At 43.5% G+C, this 19,437-nt stretch overlaps 1 protein-coding gene across 1 annotated transcript in view; it reads right to left on the bottom strand.

The window, feature by feature from the left end:
- Positions 1-19,212, bottom strand: part of LOC311330056 (transmembrane protein 255B) — a gene marked incomplete at both ends in the record, with an annotated part of 40,334 nt that extends 21,122 nt beyond the window's left edge. The window contains 5 exons of the mRNA XM_084462017.1: positions 385-465; positions 1,216-1,305; positions 18,085-18,147; positions 18,373-18,518; positions 19,146-19,212. Of these exons, the coding sequence (XP_084318143.1) occupies positions 385-465; positions 1,216-1,305; positions 18,085-18,147; positions 18,373-18,518; positions 19,146-19,212 (447 nt within the window). The remainder of the gene's footprint in view (positions 1-384; positions 466-1,215; positions 1,306-18,084; positions 18,148-18,372; positions 18,519-19,145) is intronic.
- Between the last annotated feature and the right edge of the window lie 225 nt (positions 19,213-19,437).

Here is a 19,437-nt window from a genome sequence, read left to right on the forward strand (position 1 = left end):
ACAGGTGAAGGATCCGCCTTCCCAGACACTGAAGTGGAGAATCAAAACATTGAAATCAAAACATTCACCGCCCCATTAGGAAGGACCGTCCTTTTTGATTGGTTCTGAAACGCAGGTTTTTGGTTCATCTCTCGAATTGTTTCCAACTCTCTTTTAGCAACGAAACCTGGACGAATGTCTTCAGTCTTTAGTTGAGTGCAGCGTTTAGAGACTGACCCGCGGGTCTAGGTGAGAACATCATGACCTTTTCTACGAGTCTAAAAACCTCATAACTCCTAAGAATATACTGCACTGAAGATGTGTCCTACTCACTTGCATGCTTGCATTCTTACACACTATTGAACAGTAAGGTTAAAGTGTATGTTGATCTTCCTCTGTACTTACAGCAGCATAGTAGTTCTCATAGATGTAGCTGCTCCCGCTGGTGTAGAACTGACACCTCCCCGCCTTCAGAGGGCGCACGTCCTGAGAGGGCAGAGGCATGAGACTGCCGCTCGTAAAACTGGTTCTGAAACTATTCAATCAAGTTCATCCATATTTCTATTTTTTTTTTATAACAATGCCAAATTGCATTTCATTTAGGCAGCGTGCACTCCATTAAAACATAATGATGTGAATCTGACAACATAATCAATCTCAGCCTGCTCCTATCTATAAAAATGTACAGTACATATGACCTATTGGCTGACCCTGACCATGAACCTCATTGGCAGCAGAAAGCACGCTGCTGTTATTTCCCAGATCTGCTGAAGCGTGAGAAACTAAGTGAGAGGACATCCGCTGGCCTCTGTCATGTAGCCGTGGAAACACCCAGGTCCCACGCTCAAATCAAAGCCTAAAATCTGTTCATAATCGATTAGGCCCGGCAATCTGTATGAGGAAAACAAAATGCCTTAAAATCGGTTCCTAATATTTACTCCTAGTGAGGAATACAAAAGCTCTTCCCTTCCTCTCACGGCTTGCGCCTACTGCAAATGTTCAAATAGGCAATGAACTTTTCTCAACTATCAGCTATTACAAAACTAGACACACAAGAGTGGTCCTCCCCATACTGTAGATAGTACTGAGCTTCCTTCCCTTCTTTGTATTAGTTTTCTAGTTTGTTATTCAAGGTCCTCATAATTATACCTATCAAACTATCTTCAGGTTATTGTGGCTTACAATCTAGTTTTCCTGGCCTGTTCCTAACCAGCATACAGTAATTAGGTTACTCACCATGGCGAAGACGATGAAGACACCGTCCACCACAAGGCACAGGAATGAGGTCACGACCCCGAAGCTCAGGAAAACAATGGCTGCCACAAGCTGCAGAGGAGACATTTATATAGATACATTTATATTTCACCAATATCGGAGCTGAGCTTACAGAGCTGGCTGTTGATAGTATTAGTACATGTAGTAGTAGTAGTAGTAGTACTGTAGTACTAATGGGGTGGCTGTAGCTCAGGAGGTAATAGTAGTAGTAGTAGTAGTGGTAGTAGTAGTAGTAGTGGTAGTAGTAGTAGTAGTAGTAGTAGTAGTAGTAGTAGTAGTAATAGTAGTAGTAGTAGTAATAGTAGTAATGGTAGTAGTGGTAGTAGTAGTAGTAGTAGTAGTAGTAGTAGTAGTAGTAGTAGTAGTAGTAGTAGTAGTAGTAGTAGTAGTAGTAGTAGTAGTAGTAGTAGTAGTAGTAATAGTAGTAGTAGTAGTAATGGGGCGGCTGTAGCTCAGGAGGTAGAGCGGGTTGTGTAGTGATTGTAGGGTCGGCGGTTCGAATCCCGGCTCCTCCTGTCCACATGTCGAAGTGACATTGAACCCCAAATTGGCACCTTGCATGGCAGCTGACGCTATTGGTGTGTGAATGGGTGAATGAGAGGCCTTCTTTGTAAAGCGCTATATAAGTGCAGTCCCATTACCATTTAGTAGAGATCATGCAGAGTCATCCCATGATGCCATCGGAAAACCTGCCTACTGTACATCCTCAACTCACATCTCGGAATTTTATACTGACTCTGACACAAAGACTTTAGGCCTATGTTATACTGACTCTGACACAAAGACTTTAGGCCTATGTTGCACCAAACGCCCACGCTCTCACCCCCTCGACATCACCAGTCTATGATAAGAAATCCTAAATGCTGATAAAAGAATGTAAATGTTTTTGTAGTATTTTAGTGGTGGTATGTTGGTAGTGTACTAGATATCACCATTAGTGCGCACCAAACACAAGGGGGCAAATAGATCATGGTGCCCTGACATCTGATATTATAAGCTTTTGATATATACTTGAGAAGTTAATTTGCATAGATGGTGAAAGTTAAGAGAATGTTATTAGGGGCCGGGCAGCCTCAACTGCTTGTATTTCCCAATAATCTGAATGTGAATCTTCTTCCTAGGAAGTCTGACTTCCCATGCATGAAAAATCACCAAACTTTGCACATAGGTCCAGACCTATGCAACATGCCCTCAACTGGCATTGTGGGTCAATAGTCCTGATAGTGGCGCTACAGCAACCGTCTTAAGTTTAATACTATAAAATCATAACGAATCAGCCGTACGTGCTATCACTTTGCAACCACCACCAGACTGTAGGCCCAAGTGAGCAGAAACTTCCATATGCTTTGAGCTGGCAGGAATTATGAAGTCTATCACTCTGTTTTTCTCAAAAACGGTAAAACCTATCAAACCCTACTCCTCCCACATTTTTGGGTCAATTGACACCACAATTGCTAGACTGCATTTTCAGACTGTCCTCCACAAACAATCACATATTTTTGAAATATCAAAAAATTGAGCCCAGGGTTTTACTGTAAACAGTACTGTATGCAGCTACTGCAAATACTTAATAATTCTCCAACGTTCATGAAAGAAATGCCAAAAATTGTAGTGTGAAATCTTTCTGAATTTTATCTCAAAAACTGAATTTTGACAGTATTTTGAAATCTGTCCTCATTCTGTCCCCTCAAACTACTGCTGTACAGGAAAAAATACACTACCCACAATCCTATAGTGCAACAGCAATGTCTCCACCAATCAGAGATGTTGTTTTTGGCAACCCCACCCCAATAGCTAAACTGACTCTGATTGAGGAGACCTGTGCCACTGATTGTTTGATTGGTTTCCACCTGTCTGTGTATATACAATACAGTATAGCCTACATGTAGCTCACCTCTTGTTCTTTGTTCATTATTTGCTGTAGCTGTGCATTCTCCCTGACGTTTCCTGTGCCAACTTGTAAGTCTGTAAGCTTGTCAGCTTTGCAGTTTGATTTGATTTTTTGTTCCTAAGTCAGTCAGCGAGGTGTCAATGTCAAACCCTACAAAGGATGCATGTATCAGGTACTATGTACTTCTCATGAACCCTCTCAACATGAACCAAAAAATACACCCTCTGGAAACACAGCTTGACACAAAAGAATTCTCAGGGCAAACAATAATCAAGGATACATTCTTTACAGACAGCCGTCAAAGCAAAGTACATCAACACCATCCACTCTGGGTTAATCGTTCAGTTTACACTCCATTCAATCAACCCAGTGTTCAGCTCATTGAAAAATGTCCAGTCTTCAACCCTGCAGTGATTGTATGTGTACGTATACCAGGCTCCTCACTAATGAGCTTTGCTTCCTGCTTTCGTACAGTGCAGACGCTTTTGCTGCTTGCTCTCACCTTCACTTGCATTTTTCTACTGATATTCTTGCTTTTCTTCTGTAAGAAACGATGAGCAACGGCTCCTGGATACTTATGAATCACTGGGACTGATTTTTTTGTAGATAGAGTTGGCTGCTGCCATATTTCAACATTTTATTACCTCCTCACGATAACGTGAGCGCGGCAGCAAGATGCCCCCCTTCTCCACAGAGGATTTCCACAAACTTCTGCAGAAGATTACAGAGCTGGAAACCAAAATTAACTGTTTAGAAGTGAGCATGGAAGTCAATGGACTAACTGGGAATGACACCACCTTACCATGGATTCAAAACAGTGGACAAGAGCATGGTAATACACGGCTAAATAGCACCAACAAGACTACCAAGAAACAGGAGAGCTGTGTACCGGGTAATAAATCTACAAGTGGTAGTCCTCCCTGGAACTCTCTTGGCCCAAAACTAAAGAGTAAATCACTTCCCAGGGAAATGGGAGGATGGGTAACAGGCAGAGCCCCGCGCGGAGATTTGTGTTGAGACTGGCTGGCCTGCATTATCATCCAGTGCCTCGTCAACCCCTGTCCTTGGTAGGACACAGCTGTGCAAAAAAGCATACGAGTGCGCACAACTCAAAATTAATCTGGAGAAGTCACGGGTGCCAGGTCAAGTGCTATAATAAATGAAGGGAAGCACCGGCACTCACGAGATAGACATAGTCCCCCTCACTGGCAATCGCCTATGAGGATCCACCCCTTCCACCCCCCCAAGAGGGGGAGTCTCTCACTCTCCCCCTGTCACTGGCACCCACCTGTGAGGATCCACCTCCCTCACCCCCCCAGACCCCATCCAACTCACCCTCGTCTCCAGCCTCTCTTTCTCCGTCCTCCCCCCACTTGGAGTTCACTGACCAGATGAAAGAGCTGATCACTGTCAGAACCAAACTTACCCCCGCCAAACACCTATTTTCTCTCCCCTCAACTGCCACCAGTGTCGCCAGCCCCCCCTCCCCTTCACCCGCACAAGTGTCACAGTCACTGGGCCAGGCCCCCCCCCCCCTTCACCCGCACAAGTGTCCCAGTCACTCGGCCAGCCCCCCCTCCCCTTCACCCGCACAAGTGTCACAGTCACTGGGCCAGGCCCTCATCCCCTTCACCCAGTCACTAGGCCAGGCCCTCATCCCCTTCACCCGCACAAGTGTCACAGTCACTGGGCCAGCAGGCCCTCATCCCCTTCACCCGCACAAGTGTCACAGTCACTGGGCCAGGCCCTCATCCCCTTCACCCAGTCACTAGGCCAGGCCCTCATCCCCTTCACCCACACAAGTGTCACAGTCACTGGGCCAGGCCCTCATCCCCCCTTCACCCAGTCATTTTAACATCCATGTTGACAACCCCCCAGGACAGAGGGGCTAAAGAACTGTGTTGTGTCCTTGATAACTATGGACTGACTCAGCATGTGATAGAGTGTCGAAATGCTGAACGTAGGTGGCGAAAAACATATGTTCATTATGAAATCTATAAAGAGAGACTTCGCATTTATAATCTGGAGCTAAGAAATGCACGGCAGACCTTCTTTTCTGACATCATCACCAAAAACAATAATAATGCACATGCTCTGTTTGCCAATGTCGATAGGCTAACAAACCCTCCTGTGTCAGTAGCCTCTGAACTTCTATCCATCAGGGCCTGCAATGAATTTGCCTCATTCTTCACTGACAAAATTCTGAAAATTAGATAAGCAGTCAGTGCCTCCATATCAGGTACAGGATATGTGTTGTCCCAGTGTCCACTTAAAATCAATACCATGACACAATTTTATCCGATCAACCATAAAACCCTGGAGGACATTATACCTGTACAATATCTAAAATCCTCCTCCCTTTGCCTTGATATTCTGCCTACAGGCTTTTTCAAAAATGTATCTAACTGCATGGCCTCTGATTTACTACAAATTGTAAACACATCTCTTATTTCAGGGGTATTCCCAAACCCTGAAAACTGCAGTCGTCAAGCCACTCTTAAACCAGGCCAGGTCAAGCCTGGCTTATGTGTGTTGGCTGGCTTGTTTCTGTGCGGGACTGGTAGGCAGTAATGTTTGATAAATAAAGATAGGTCTTGTCACCTGGACACATCAGTTCCAATGCTTCCAATGCTAATCCAGAACAATAAGGGCGGGATAGCCAGTTACCTCATGGGGAGTCCAATGCTCTCACCACTACTCTACTTGTGCAGTGGAGATATGCGGGTGGGTTTTGGTGTCCTTCTTCCAGTCCCTAGTGTGGGTTGGGGTTAGAATATGGGTTGGGGTTGGGACAGGATCTGATCTATAAGGCAAGGGGTTAAGGTTGGAGTGAAAGGATGAACATGTGGAGGTTTGGGGTATAGTCCCATAAAGTCATCCCCACCGGGTCTTCAACCCCAGTCTCCAGGGTGGGAGTCCAATGCTCTCACCACTACTCTACTTGTGCAGTGTAGATCGGCGGGTTGATTTTGGTGTCCTTCTTGATTTTGGTGTGCTGGGACTACTGCCTCTTGTGGTGCCAACAGAGAAATGCAGGCCAACATTGTCCGCAGTAACGGAGGGGAGGGAGGGAGGGAGTGATGACCGGACGAACGCTATACTAGGTGCGCTGGCTTACAGCCACGCACAAAAAAGCATCAATACATTAAGCTAATTTCTCCATCACCACCTAGAGCTGTGCCAGTCAACAGTCAGTCTAATCACTGAAAATAAACCACATAGGCGTAGTGCGACTGGTGCATCACATCCTATACAAAAATGTATTACTATAGGATTTGAAGTGTCCTACTCCTATTGTAATGAGGACTGTCTGTCTATAATGCAGTAGCGTACCGTGGGGTCTTGCACAGGGTCTTCTCCGACATTGTTATTACTCCCAATGACCCCCCCCCCCCCCCCCCCCCCCGCACACCCCGTACACACACGTAGATAGGGAGAGAAACTACGCATGTAGGGGTCAGTGGAGTCTTTTGGTTTTGATGTTCTGGGACTACTGCCTCTTGTGGTAGCAGCAATGGAATTGCAGGTCAACAACACAACGCAAGACGCAAGAAGCACAGACAAAAAGGATTCCCTCTCCTTGGTGTGTCGGCTTACAGCCAACACACAAAAAGAATAATCTAGACACCTCACAAATTAATAATTTTAGGCCCATATCAAACCTCCCGTTTTTAAGTAAAATCATTGAAAAAGCAGTTTTTCAACAGCTGAAAAACCTCCTGGCACTAAATAATTGCTTTGATGTCTTCCAGTCAGGATTTCGACCACACCACAGCACTGAGACTGCTCTTGTTAAGGTCTTCAATGACATCCATTTAAACACAGATAATGGCAGAATTTCAGTCTTAGTATTATTGGATCTCAGCACTGCATTTGATACGGTTGACCACAACATATTACTAGGCCGACTGGAAAACTGGCTTGGAATTTCTGGCACAGTGCTAAACTGGTTTGAATCCTACGTGAAAGGACTACTTTGTGTCTATAGTCAATTACAAATCTGGGCAGACAAAAATGACCTGTGGAGTTCCCCAAGGCTCCATTCTGGCCTTCTGTTCAACATTTACATGCACCCACTAACTCAAATTATGGAAAACAACTAAATATGCTACTACAGCTATGCAGACGACACACAAATGTATATCAGCATATCACCAGGGGACTACATCCCATACAAGCGCTGATTAAGTGCATTGAACAAATCAACGATTGGATGTGCCAGAACTTTCTTCAACTAAACAAAAGTAAAACTGAAGTAATTGTCTTTGGAGCCAAAGAAGAACGATTAAAAGTCAGCGCTCAGCTCCAATCAGTAATGCTAAAAACCACAAACGAAGCCAGAAATCTTGGTGTAGTCATGGACTCAGACCTGAATTTCAACAGTCACATTAAGACGATTACAAAGTCATCCTACTATCACCTGAAGAATATATCAAGGATTAAAGGATTTATGTCCCAGAAGGATCTGGAAAAACTTGTCCATGCGTTTATCGCGTAGACTCGACTACTGTAACGGTGTGTTTACAGGTCTCTCTAAAAAATCAATCAGACAGCTGCAGCTGATTCAGAACGCTGCTGCTCGAGTCCTCACTAAGAATAAGAAAGTGGATTACATCACCCCAGTTCTGAGGTCCTTACACTGGCTTCCTGTCTGTCAAAGAATTGACTTAACGGTCTAGGGCCAAAATATATTTCTGATCTGCTGCTACGTTATGAACCATCTAGACCTCTCAGGTCGTCTGGCACAGGCCTGCTTTCTGTCCCCAGAGTTAAAACAAAACATGGAGAAGCAGCATTCAGTTTTTATGCTCCACATATCTGGAACAAACTTCCAGAAAACTGCAGGTCTGCTGAAACTCTCAGTTCTTATAAATCAAGACTGAAGACTTTTCTTTTTGCTGCTGCTTTTTATTAAATCAAATAATTATTTATTCATACACTGCACTGTAACTTTTATTCCTGTATTTTATTTTTCCTGTATTTTGTTTTAAATGTCCTTTTTTTGCATTTCGTTTTATATTACCTTTTATGTGTTACACTTTGTCTTGATGCTTTTAATGTCTCATGTAAAGCACTTTGAATTGCCTTGTTGCTGAAATGTGCTATACAAATAAACTTGCCTTGCCTTGCCCTGCCTAATGAGTTGAAAGTCAGTCAGTCTAGTAGTCAAGGACAGGCAGTCCGGTCCGGGAGTCTCCCTTGCCGGCGTTGCAATCTCCGGTGGAATCCACGGGCAAAAGTGGGATCAATACTCCAACACGGAATTGTAACCTAATCCACCGGACACCAATGAATCCACCAGGTAACGATCCGACTGTATTGCATACAATTGGGTTTAAACCATGGATGTATTAATAGAACTGGATACAGCCACTCCATTCACTGACCGCTATCAACAATGAAGCCCTATTGAACCGCGCCATCTTGGCAAATTTGTAGTCATTTGACTATTTTCGGTGACTTTTGTACTTGCGCAGTTGTGCTTTTCTGGCCTTCCGGTGACTTTTGTACTTGCGCAGTTGAGCTTTTCTGTCCGACGCGCGTCCACGAAAAAGTTCACCTTTATGTGAAATGTAGACGCACGTTCCCGGCTCTCTCGGCTCTCCCCGCTTTGATTTAGCAATGAAAACCGGCTTGCATATTAACCTGTTTTTGTCAAATATATCCATTGGAGAAATTATTTTTTCATCCAGATATTTTAGTTTTAACAGGTTAAATATAACTGAACATGTTTTGTTTGCTAGTAGATGGTATTCATTCCGTTCGCGATAACGTTATTGCAGCCAGGCTAAATTCCTCCAGGGAGCCAGTGACCGGCGAGTTGAAGAGCTTCACTCCCCGCCAGCAGAAGCTTTGGCCGCTGCTACCGCATCTCGGATAACCCGCTGAGTTCTTGGCTGCTATTTCACATTCGCCCTTGATCAATCGAATCTTATCTCCGTATAAATACACATTAAGCCTATATCGCCTTATTCACCACAAAATATGTTTCAATCTGAGGTTATTTTCATAGATAGATTTTGCCTCATTTTTGATAATTTACTGCCATGCAGGCCGTCTGCGCTGTCCCCAGCACCACCTAAACAGAGGAAGTTTGAAATGTCTAAATATTCCCAAGCATGTATTTCCATTCGTAAATCACATTAGCCGACCTGCCCGGACAACTGCATCTCATCCGATAAACATAGCCTATGAACAATACATCCATGATGGCAAGCCAGAAACGCAGACACAAGTTCAAGTACCACAAATAAAGGTAGCCTATTAATTCTAACATCAACGGGGTCCCGGCTAAGTCTTTTAATACCATCCATCGTCATCCGCTTATCCGGGGTCGGGTCGCGGAGGCAGCAGTTCCAGCAGCGAGCCCCAGACATCCCTTTCCCTAGCAGCATCAACCAGTTCTGCCTGGGGAATCTTGAGCCGTTCATAGGCCAGTGCGGATGTTTAATCAAATGTGTTAATGAAAATGACCACAAAAAAGGAGAGTAGTCAAAGCACACCGCTCAAAAAGGGCTTAATAAGAACAAACTGATCAGGCTAATCATTTTTTAATGAAAATGACCACAAGACAACCTCCTGTGCATAGTTGAAATGGTAGTGGGATACGGTGATAAACTGGAGTGATCATTTGACAGCAATTATTAGCCTTTTCCAGGAATGGACAGAAATTGGATATTTTTAGAATAACAGGAATGTATTCACATACAATGGAAAGGAGTTGATGTGGAGGTATAAAGATGAAACGATACACTGAGTTTGGGTGTTTTCAGTCAACGTTGGCGTTGACCGCTTCTAGCTATCGAATGGCCGACTGGTGTAAGATGGATAGCCTAACGTTAGAGAGATAAATGTAGGCTATGGTTATGTTAATAAAGCTAACAATGATGTTGTAACATGCATGCAGCACTGCCGATCTGAACGATTGATTCATTATTACCATGGATCGGTATTGGGATTGATCAAGGGCGAATGTGAAATAGCAGCCACGAACTCAGCGGGTTATCCGAGATGCGGTAGCAGCGGCCAAAGCTCCTGCTGGCGGGGAGTGAAGCTCTTCAACTCGCCGGTCACTGGCTCCCTGGAGGAATTTAGCCTGGCTGCAGTAACGTTATCGCGAACGGAATGAATACCATCTACTAGCAAACAAAACATCTTCAGTTATATTTAACCTGTTAAAACTAAGATGCCTGGATGAAAAAATAATTTCTCCAATGGATATATTTGACAAAAACAGGTTAATATGCAAGCCGGTTTTCATTGCTAAATCAAAGCGGGGAGAGCCGAGAACGTGCGTCTACATTTCACATAAAGGTGAACTTTTTCGTGGACGCGCGTCGGACAGAAAAGCTCAACTGCGCAAGTACAAAAGTCACCGGAAATAGCCAAATGACTACAAATCTAGCCAAGATGGCGCGGTTCAATAGGCCTTCACTTTAGATTTCGAATCCTGGGGGCTTGGTTTAAACTGACCGCGAATTAAACAAACAACGCCAGCCCGATTATACCGCTTCAGCATTCTTTTAAAACTCGCGCTCCCATTTCTCTGGCCAAATCCCAAACCAGCCCCTACCCACTCCCACTCCACCTTCTTCTTCTTCTGTTGCGTTTCCGGCAGTGTAGACGCATCGGGGCATATTACTTCCCTCCACCGGTCAGGAGTTGTACTGAGTACCTAGGTACACCAGCACTTTATATTCTATCGCACAGTCCCGTGTTGTGCAGGAATTGTATCTGTGATCAGCTGGTGGTTCTCACTCAGGCCAAATAAAGAATGAAGGGAGAATTAACAGACTCCTAAAGCTGTCAGTGATCTGTAAAAAGATTGTCTCTGCTCTCTCTACCGAGTACATTCCATAAAAACATGCTTCAATTTTTTAGGGCTCACACACTCACACAACATTGTGCAATGTTTTCCCACAATAAAAAGAGACTGATTAAGCCCACAGTGACCTAACCTCAACCTGCATATTTTAACAGTCGTTCCTTGGTCCCACAAAAGGAGAGGCCCTCGTTCCAACAGAAGGATGGATACCATAACAGTGTCTCCCCTTGGTCTCCCTGTCCCACATTCCCTGCCAGTCTTTCATAACTCCCTCCTTGATTATTCCCCTCAGCTCCACTCTTCCCAGGGGTATAGACAGATCGATTTCCTCTGAACCTAGGGCATTTTTAGCTATGGAGTCCACTATTTCATTCCCCACTATTCCAGCATGACCCGGTACCCAGCAGAACTTCACCTCACAGCTGGCCTTCGCAATTCTGTACAGAACAGTCATCAATCAACTCTTTGTCTACTTAAGGGAATGTTTTTTGACCCGACACGGCCAACCTCTCAGATACACCCCTCTCCCACGGACGTGCTCCAGCCCCCAGAACCCGACGCAGTCATGAACCTCTCAGATGCACCCCTCTCCAAAGAATGCATCACAGCTTTGTCAAAAGGTTTGTCATTTGTTCCCACCTACAGTGCTAATCAGTTTCAAACTAAAGTGGATTTATTCTTCTTTTTTTTTAAACTTGCACTTAAATGTGTGGTACAAGCAGAATTCCTACACCATTGTCGAAAGGTCAGCATCTAATGAGAGTAGTTCAACTCCCACACCATTGTTCAGACCAAAGTCTACATTTCATCCTATGACCAACAATGCATGTCTCAATGCCTTTACTAAGAAAGTGTCCCATGATGTAGACAAGATGTTCAATAACAGGAACACATCTCAGACGAGCAATTTAACTAGACAAGAGAATGATGCCATTAAATGGTTGTCTGATAATGACAATTTGATTGTTCACAGTGCTGATAAAGGAGGTGCTGTTGTGGTATGGGGGAGAGAAAAATATGAGCTGGAGGCCTACAGACAACTAAACAAGAACACAGAATACTACTCCTCTTTATCCTCCAACCCATGGGAAAACATGAAATGTGAGTTGAGAGCCATTGTTGATCATGCTATGGAAGAAAGGTGGATCTCTAAACAGGAATGTGACTACCTTCTACCTGCCTTTCCTAGGTTGGCTGTTTTTTACATGCTACCCAAGGTCCATAAGGATGCCACCAACCCCCCAGGAAGGCCCATTATCAGCAACAATGATACCATTTCAGAGCAAGTATGTTGACTACCACATCAAGCCTTTTGTATCCAACCTACCCTCCTTTCTCCAAAACACTACCCACACACTCAATAAGTTAAATAATCTCACCGATGTGGGCTCATGCTACATGGTCTGTATGGATATTGAATCCTTGTACAGCAATATTGTCCACCGCGAGGGGTTGAAATACTATCTTCAGAGTAGGCCAGAGGAAATGATGCCCCCTATTGATTTCCCGGTCCACCTGACAGAGTGGAGTTTAAACAACAATGTTTTCCTCTTTCAGGACAAACTCTACCGGCAACAGAAAGGCACCGCCATGGGTGCTTGCTTTCGCATCCAATTATGCAAATCTCTATCTGGGACTGTGGGAAGAGAATTTCATACTCAGCTCTGCAAACCCATGATCAGATTAAATGGTATGGCAGATACATTAATGATATTTTACTGTTCTTTTTGGGGTCAGAAGAAGAACTGTTACTGTTCCACAAGTATGTCAACTCCCTCAATGAGAATATCAAATTGAGTATGACAATGGGTCACTTCATACCACAATCTATAGAAAGAACACCACCCTTAGAGCGGACAGCTTCCACCCCTCCAGCTTCATCAGAAACATACGGTTTAGACAGTTCCAAAGACTGTGGCGCATCTGTGACAGGGAAGAGGATTTTGAGGAAAAGGCCAGTGAGATGCATCAGAGGTTTCAACAACGGGGATATCAACCCCAGCCTTCTTGATCAATCCAAAAAAACAAGGACTTTACTGACATGGGTGGTCTTAGATATAAGTTAAAATCATTTTCAAACTGCAACACCACATATGTTGTTTACAGGTTGTAGTGTAGGTGTGGCTGTTTTTATGTGGGTCGCACAAAGCGCAGTTTGAGTGACAGGTTATCAGAGCATGTTTATGCCATCTGAACTACCAATGACCAGTACCCCATGGCCAAGCATTATCTACAGGCTGGCCATAGCAGCCCCAGTTCTCTCAAAGCCGTGGTCATAGAAGTGATTCCCAGTTCTCACAGAGGAGGTGACAGGCTGAAATTGCTCCTCCAAAGAGAAACCTTTTGGATTTTTAAACTCAATGCTATGGTGTTTCCTGGATTAAATGAAGAAATAGATTATTCTCCATTCCTGTGAATTTTTTTTTGCCATAGAAGTTTTGTATGTTTTTAATCTGTTGTATAGTTTTTTCTTGTCACACTTGTACAGTATATATCCTTGTTGAGCCCATGTTGCAGCCCATAGCACGTGCAACATATATGTCGCAATGTACAGCCCTGAGCAGGCTGCCAATTCTCATCCGATTCCACAAATTCAGACTCCGTCAGGTGTAACAACAGATCCTGAAAAAACGCATGACCAATTTGAGCAGTTTTATTTCTCCTTTTATACCTCGGAGCTACATACTGATTCATTTTCTTTCGATAGTTGAGTAGAGGAACTTCGGGGAGCAGCCTTCTCCATGCAATCGGGAAAGTGTCCAGGTCTGGACCGTTTCCTGATTGAGTTCTACAAAAGCTTTTTCGATAAGTTAGCGCCAATTTTATTTGAGATGTTTAATGAATCATTTACTTTTCTTAAACTATCCCAAACTCTTAATCTGGCCTCAATCTCATTGAAAAAAGAACAAGGACCATCTATCTTGTTCAAGTTACCGTCCTATAAGCCTTTTATCTGTTGGATGGAAAGCTCTTATCTAAGCTACTAGCAAAGCGCTAGGAGAAAGTTTTCCTCTGATCAAACTGGTTTTATCTGGTTTTATCTGAAGTAGATACTTTTTTTTATACCTTAGACCATGGGTTCCCAAACTGTGAGGCGGGCCTCCCCTGGGGGGCCCCAAAGAAATTCAGGGGAGGCGCGGAGGGATGGTTAGAAAAAAAAGAAGGAAAAATATGTTTTTTATTTTAGAATTTTCTATGGTTTTTATGAATGAAACATGATTTTAAAGGTCTTTTTTTTATGGACAAATTTGGGGGGTTGGGGGGGGCGCGGGTGTGTCACTGTTTTCAGAGGGGAGGCCCACATTGATGGAGTTTGGGAACCCATGCCTTAGACGGCTCTTTAATGTAGTATATAATCCCTCCACCTCCTCTGCTCCAGAGGCTCTGATCTCGCCAGATGCAGAGAAGGCCTTTGACCGAGTGGAGTGAAAATATCTTTTTTACACACTGGAGAAGTTTGGTTTTGGTCTGAAGTTCATTTCCTGGGTTAAGCTGCTTTACTCTTCCCCTACGGCTTCAGTCAGAACTAATAATACACACTCTGCACATGTTCCCTTGTATCGCTCTACCCGGCAGGGCTGTCCCATGAGTCCTCTTATTCGCGGTGCCGATTGGATCACTTGCTATCGCATATGTCGTATATCGCATATGTCATATATCGCATATGTCATATCTCGCAATCTCACCTATTGATTCTTTCCTCATCCCATTCCCCCTTTTGAAAGGCATGATTTCTTATCTATACGATCTTATTCACACATTACGCCCAGTCTCTTTACATAGCATAAAGACTCAAAGGGAAGAGGACCGAGGGGAGGAGATTTCTGAGGAGTTGTGGGGTCATCCTGCGCCAGGTTCACTCCTCATCCGTTTGTGCTGGATTTGGTTTGATCCAATGTTAGATCATTCACCGCATACATTTCACTAAAGCCAGACTGCCTAAGATTTATAATGATGTCGACACTATGTGCGATAGGTGTCGGCAGGTCCTTACTACTTATATCCATATGTTTTGGTCATGTCCCTCTTTACACACCTATTGGCTGGAAATCTTTAATTTGATTTCGAGTGTATTGGGACTCAATTTGATCCAACAGAAATTACAGCATTATTTGGGGTTCCGCCTTCCACACTGTTGCTTCCAAAATGTAAGGCAGACTTGGTGGCATTTGTTACCTTAATAGTCAGACGTCTGATTTTGCTGAGGTGGAAATCTCCAGCACCTCCCTTTCACTCCTCATGGATCAAGACATCAAAGACATTTTCTACTTTGTTAAAATGGAAAAGATTAAGTGTACCATGAACGGTTCCCTAAATAAATGTAATAAAACGTGGGGTCCCTTTTTCACATACACTCGGAAATTAGGGTTGACAACTACACCAGAGTAATAATAGCTTTATGTAACTGGGTCAGACTACTTCATTCTATCTTTGTGGTTTGGAACCTTATCTATTTTTTCTCCATCTTGTGAATTTTGGATTAGGCTCTGATTTTGATGTGGTGGCCATGTTCTTTCTTTGTCTTTATTATATATATATATATATATATATATATATATATATATATATATATATATATATCTGTTTTAGGTTAGATTTGTTTCTTCTGTGTTAGTGAAACTAAACTAAAGTTAGTTACTTTTCCCACTGCACTGTTTAAGCATCCTTGTGAACTTTACATGTTCCGTTTCTGCGTTTCATACATTTGCTTTATTATTGAGACTTAAACTGCTCATTTGGCACTTCAGAAACCTTGTTGGGCTGTTGAAAATCCCAATAAACAAACTTGGAAAAAGAACAAAAACATTTCAGGACATAGATGGTTTCATAATGAAATGACAGACCGCACTTTTTTGCAGAAAATAACAGTTCTGTTTGTTGCTGTGCATCACAGCTGGCTGAACTTACTTTTAAATCCCCCTCTATGTATGTGTCACCCTTAATATCATCCACTATCAATTCAATAGCATTCAAACCTCACAAGTTCTGAGGAGAGACAGAAGGAGTGAGTGCGCGCTGACTGCTGCAGTCAATACCAGCTTTTCAAATGCAGTATTTGCACCTCTCTAACAGTGTGTGGCAGTTAACTCATGGTCGTTGTAGATCAGATGCAAGGCTTATTTGGGGCAGTTTTGCATCGAATTAACTAATTTACATACATGAGCTATTTGCTCATCGGTGCAGTTTGCAATACTTTACACCGTTTGCGTGTGATTTGTGGTTTGGATGCTATTTTTTGTCTAATTTGCACGGGTTTTGCCGCTTCAAAAGCTGCACAATCCTTTTGTGGATTTGGCCCTAAGAGTATAATCCAGTGCTTAAGGTCCCAGGTCCTCAGGTACTGAACTCCTAACAGTTCCAAAAGCCAGGACCAAGAGACATGGAGAGGCAGCTTTCAGTTTCTATGACCCCAACCTCTGGAACACCTCGCCAGAGGGCTGAAACAATGGAAATCTTAAAGCGACCTCAAGACGTACCTTTTCAGTCTAGCCTACAATCACTAGCCAGGACACTGAGACACTGAAAGGCAGCCTCCAGCCTGCTTGTGAATCCTCTGTATACATTGGTGTATATCCTGTTATGCACTGTGTGTATATCTAGATATGTATACAGATGCTGGTTGCCCTGCAACTGGCATGTTCTGTTTTAATATCTGTGTTGCTTGTATGGCTCTGCATGCTACTAACCCTGTTCTTCCTCCCCTCTCCCTAGTGTCTCTCTCTCTCCCTCCTATCTTCTAACCAGGTCCAGTGGATGCCCCACTGTCACCCGCAGACCACCCTGAGTCCGATAGATACCCCCGTGTCTGCTGTGGATGTCCATTACAGCCACTAACCCTGTCCTCCTCCCTAGTGTCTCTCCCTCTTATACTCTATACAGGGCCTGTGGACTCCCCCTGTCTCCTGCAGGCCACCCTGTAGCAGGTCCCAGAAATATCATATTAGAGACCACAGGGATAGCTAACACATAATGGCCTACTGTACCATGTAGGCAAGTTCTCTGTAACTATTTGTGCACTCTACTGTTAGTCATGTCTCTCTTATGAAGTATTTAGCCCATGTTTACTGCTCTGTATATGTTCTTAGCCAATAGACAAACATTTTCCAGGAGTTGCTCGATCGTCTAGTTGAGAGAGGTCAGGGAAGAATTTTTACAGCTCACTTTTCTGGCCCCTGGGTGAAGCTGTTTTTTTGTTTCCCTCTGGAATATGTAGGGTTGGGACCTATGCCCACCCCGCCATTGCTCTCTGTAAAGCGCATTGTGTTGCCTCTGTGTATGAAATGCGCTATAAAAAATAAAGTTTAATTTGATATTTGATTAAGGTAAAGTGGAAAAGTAAATAACAAAAAATACAATAGGTGCGGGACAATCCTGGTAGTAAGCGGGACAATCCTGGTAGTACTTCTTGAAGAGGTGAGTTTTGAGCTTATGGTGAAATATGGGCAGCGCCTCTGCTGTCCTGACGTCAGTGGGCAGTTCAGTCTACCACTGTGTGGCCAGGACAGAGAAGAGCTGTGGCCGTGTCACAACCTCAAACCTTGTTCCATCTCCTAACTGTAGCAGTTAACAGGAAAACATATGCGCCAGTACCTGCACCAGTTTGTGTACATATGTGTACATCTAGACCCTCATATATTTGCAATTTGTCTCCTTCCTCTTCCTCCACAAAATGGCCCCCATCCCAGTGCTGCGCAGCCGCTATTATTTCCAGTTTAGTTTTGATGATTAGTCTATTTGGACGTGTATTTTTTTTTTTTTTTTGATACTTTTTGGAATATGTGAATGATGCATTGAGACATAATGAAATAAAGAAAGAATGGCTATAATAAATTCTGCCACAAGGAATCAAAGTAACAACACCTAACATTGCCCTGTTAGGTGTTCATCCTTAGTTCATCTGTTTGACTGAATCCTATCTGCATGTACAGGTTTGAAGACCAATACATAATTCATACGATAGCAGTTGGTATGAGCGAACATTTAGGGAGAAAGACAGAGAGAGAAGAGGTGGGATGGAGGGAGAGAGAGAGAGAACATTGGGGTGGGAGAGAGGAATAGAGAGAATTAAGGGTGGGATGGGAAGTAAGGAGAAAGGGGAGTGGATTGGAACTACCAGCTGCTTTCTGTTTTCTTCAAGGCAGAGTCCCAGAACACCCAGGAATGATCCAAACGCCAACTGCAGAAAGCAAAAATAGAAACATAGCATAAACATAGCCAAAATGTTCAGTCTCACACAAGATTAATGCTTGATATTTTTTTACTTCTGAAAGTCAGGGTTACATTACACAAACCACATGGCTTTCACATAATTTGAAATAAACTGTATTGCAACTCAAAGCTAAATGTCGGTCTGGTTCTTTTGAAGAGGTCTCGTGAGAATGGCTATGAAGCAGACACTCACGATGACTCCAGGAAAGTAGCCAGAGATGCTTAGGGTCTCTGTGCGCGTAGTGGTGTAGACCCCCAGGATGACCAGGAGAAGGGACAGACCCAGCATCCCCAGCACCAGCCCCAGACACCTCCTCTTCCTCCTCCTCCTCATCACCTCTGACAGGCCACCCACACAAACACAATCACACACTGGCCTTGTCTCTGTATGCTGCTCTTTATATCACCATGGCATTGATAAGTCAGAAATGAAATGAAGCGAGCGAGAACTTGGATAGGTCCACTCTGATGTAAAAGGCTAAATTGAATGACATAACCTAAAATCTTTATAATTTAACATATGATGATTTTCTTATGCTAATATCCAGTAGCCAATATGTCACTATCCAGTAGCCTGTCATTCAGCAGTGTTATTCAGTTGAGAGAAAACAGCTAGGAACAGCCTACTGAGAGTAAATCTGAAAAAGTGAAAAGTATAGGCATGTGAGTGATAAATTGTATCAAATGTGAATTTTATTTATAAGAATATTGCCTACCTTACATACAATTCTATATTTGTGGGCAAGATTAACTTAATTCGAAATATAGCCTGGCACGTGCTGTCGCGGGTTTGATCTACAGTAGGCTATAATGTTATCGCGGGTTCTGCTGAAACTTATTTTGGACAAAACTCTGATAATCTATCCTAAATGAGAAGTAGGCCTATATGCTAATCTACACACACCATCTATAGGTAGGCGTACTAAATAAGGGATGCTTCACCCCATCACTAAAGCCGGTCTTTACCTGTCTGATGGCGCGTGGATGCGAGCTTGCCCTGGTCCGCAGCATCCCGAATTATCTCTGTTTTCATGCTCTCTACCGAATCAAAGCAGTCCCGTTAATTTCGCAATCCTGTATTTCTACCGTGTTGGCTACAGTAATTCAACAGGTTCTACAGCCCAGCTCCTCGTGAGTCTAATCTAGTGTTTCATATGCGCGCGTCTTTACCAGATGCAGGCAGGCAGGCGTGTCCGGGATTAGAATCATGCCATAATTCGAAACTGAAAAAAACGATGTAGGTTCTAAATCAGTGTTT

This window comes from Borostomias antarcticus (assembly GCF_949987555.1).
Source record: "Borostomias antarcticus genome assembly, chromosome: 1".
Classification (NCBI taxonomy): Eukaryota; Metazoa; Chordata; class Actinopteri; order Stomiiformes; family Stomiidae; genus Borostomias; species Borostomias antarcticus.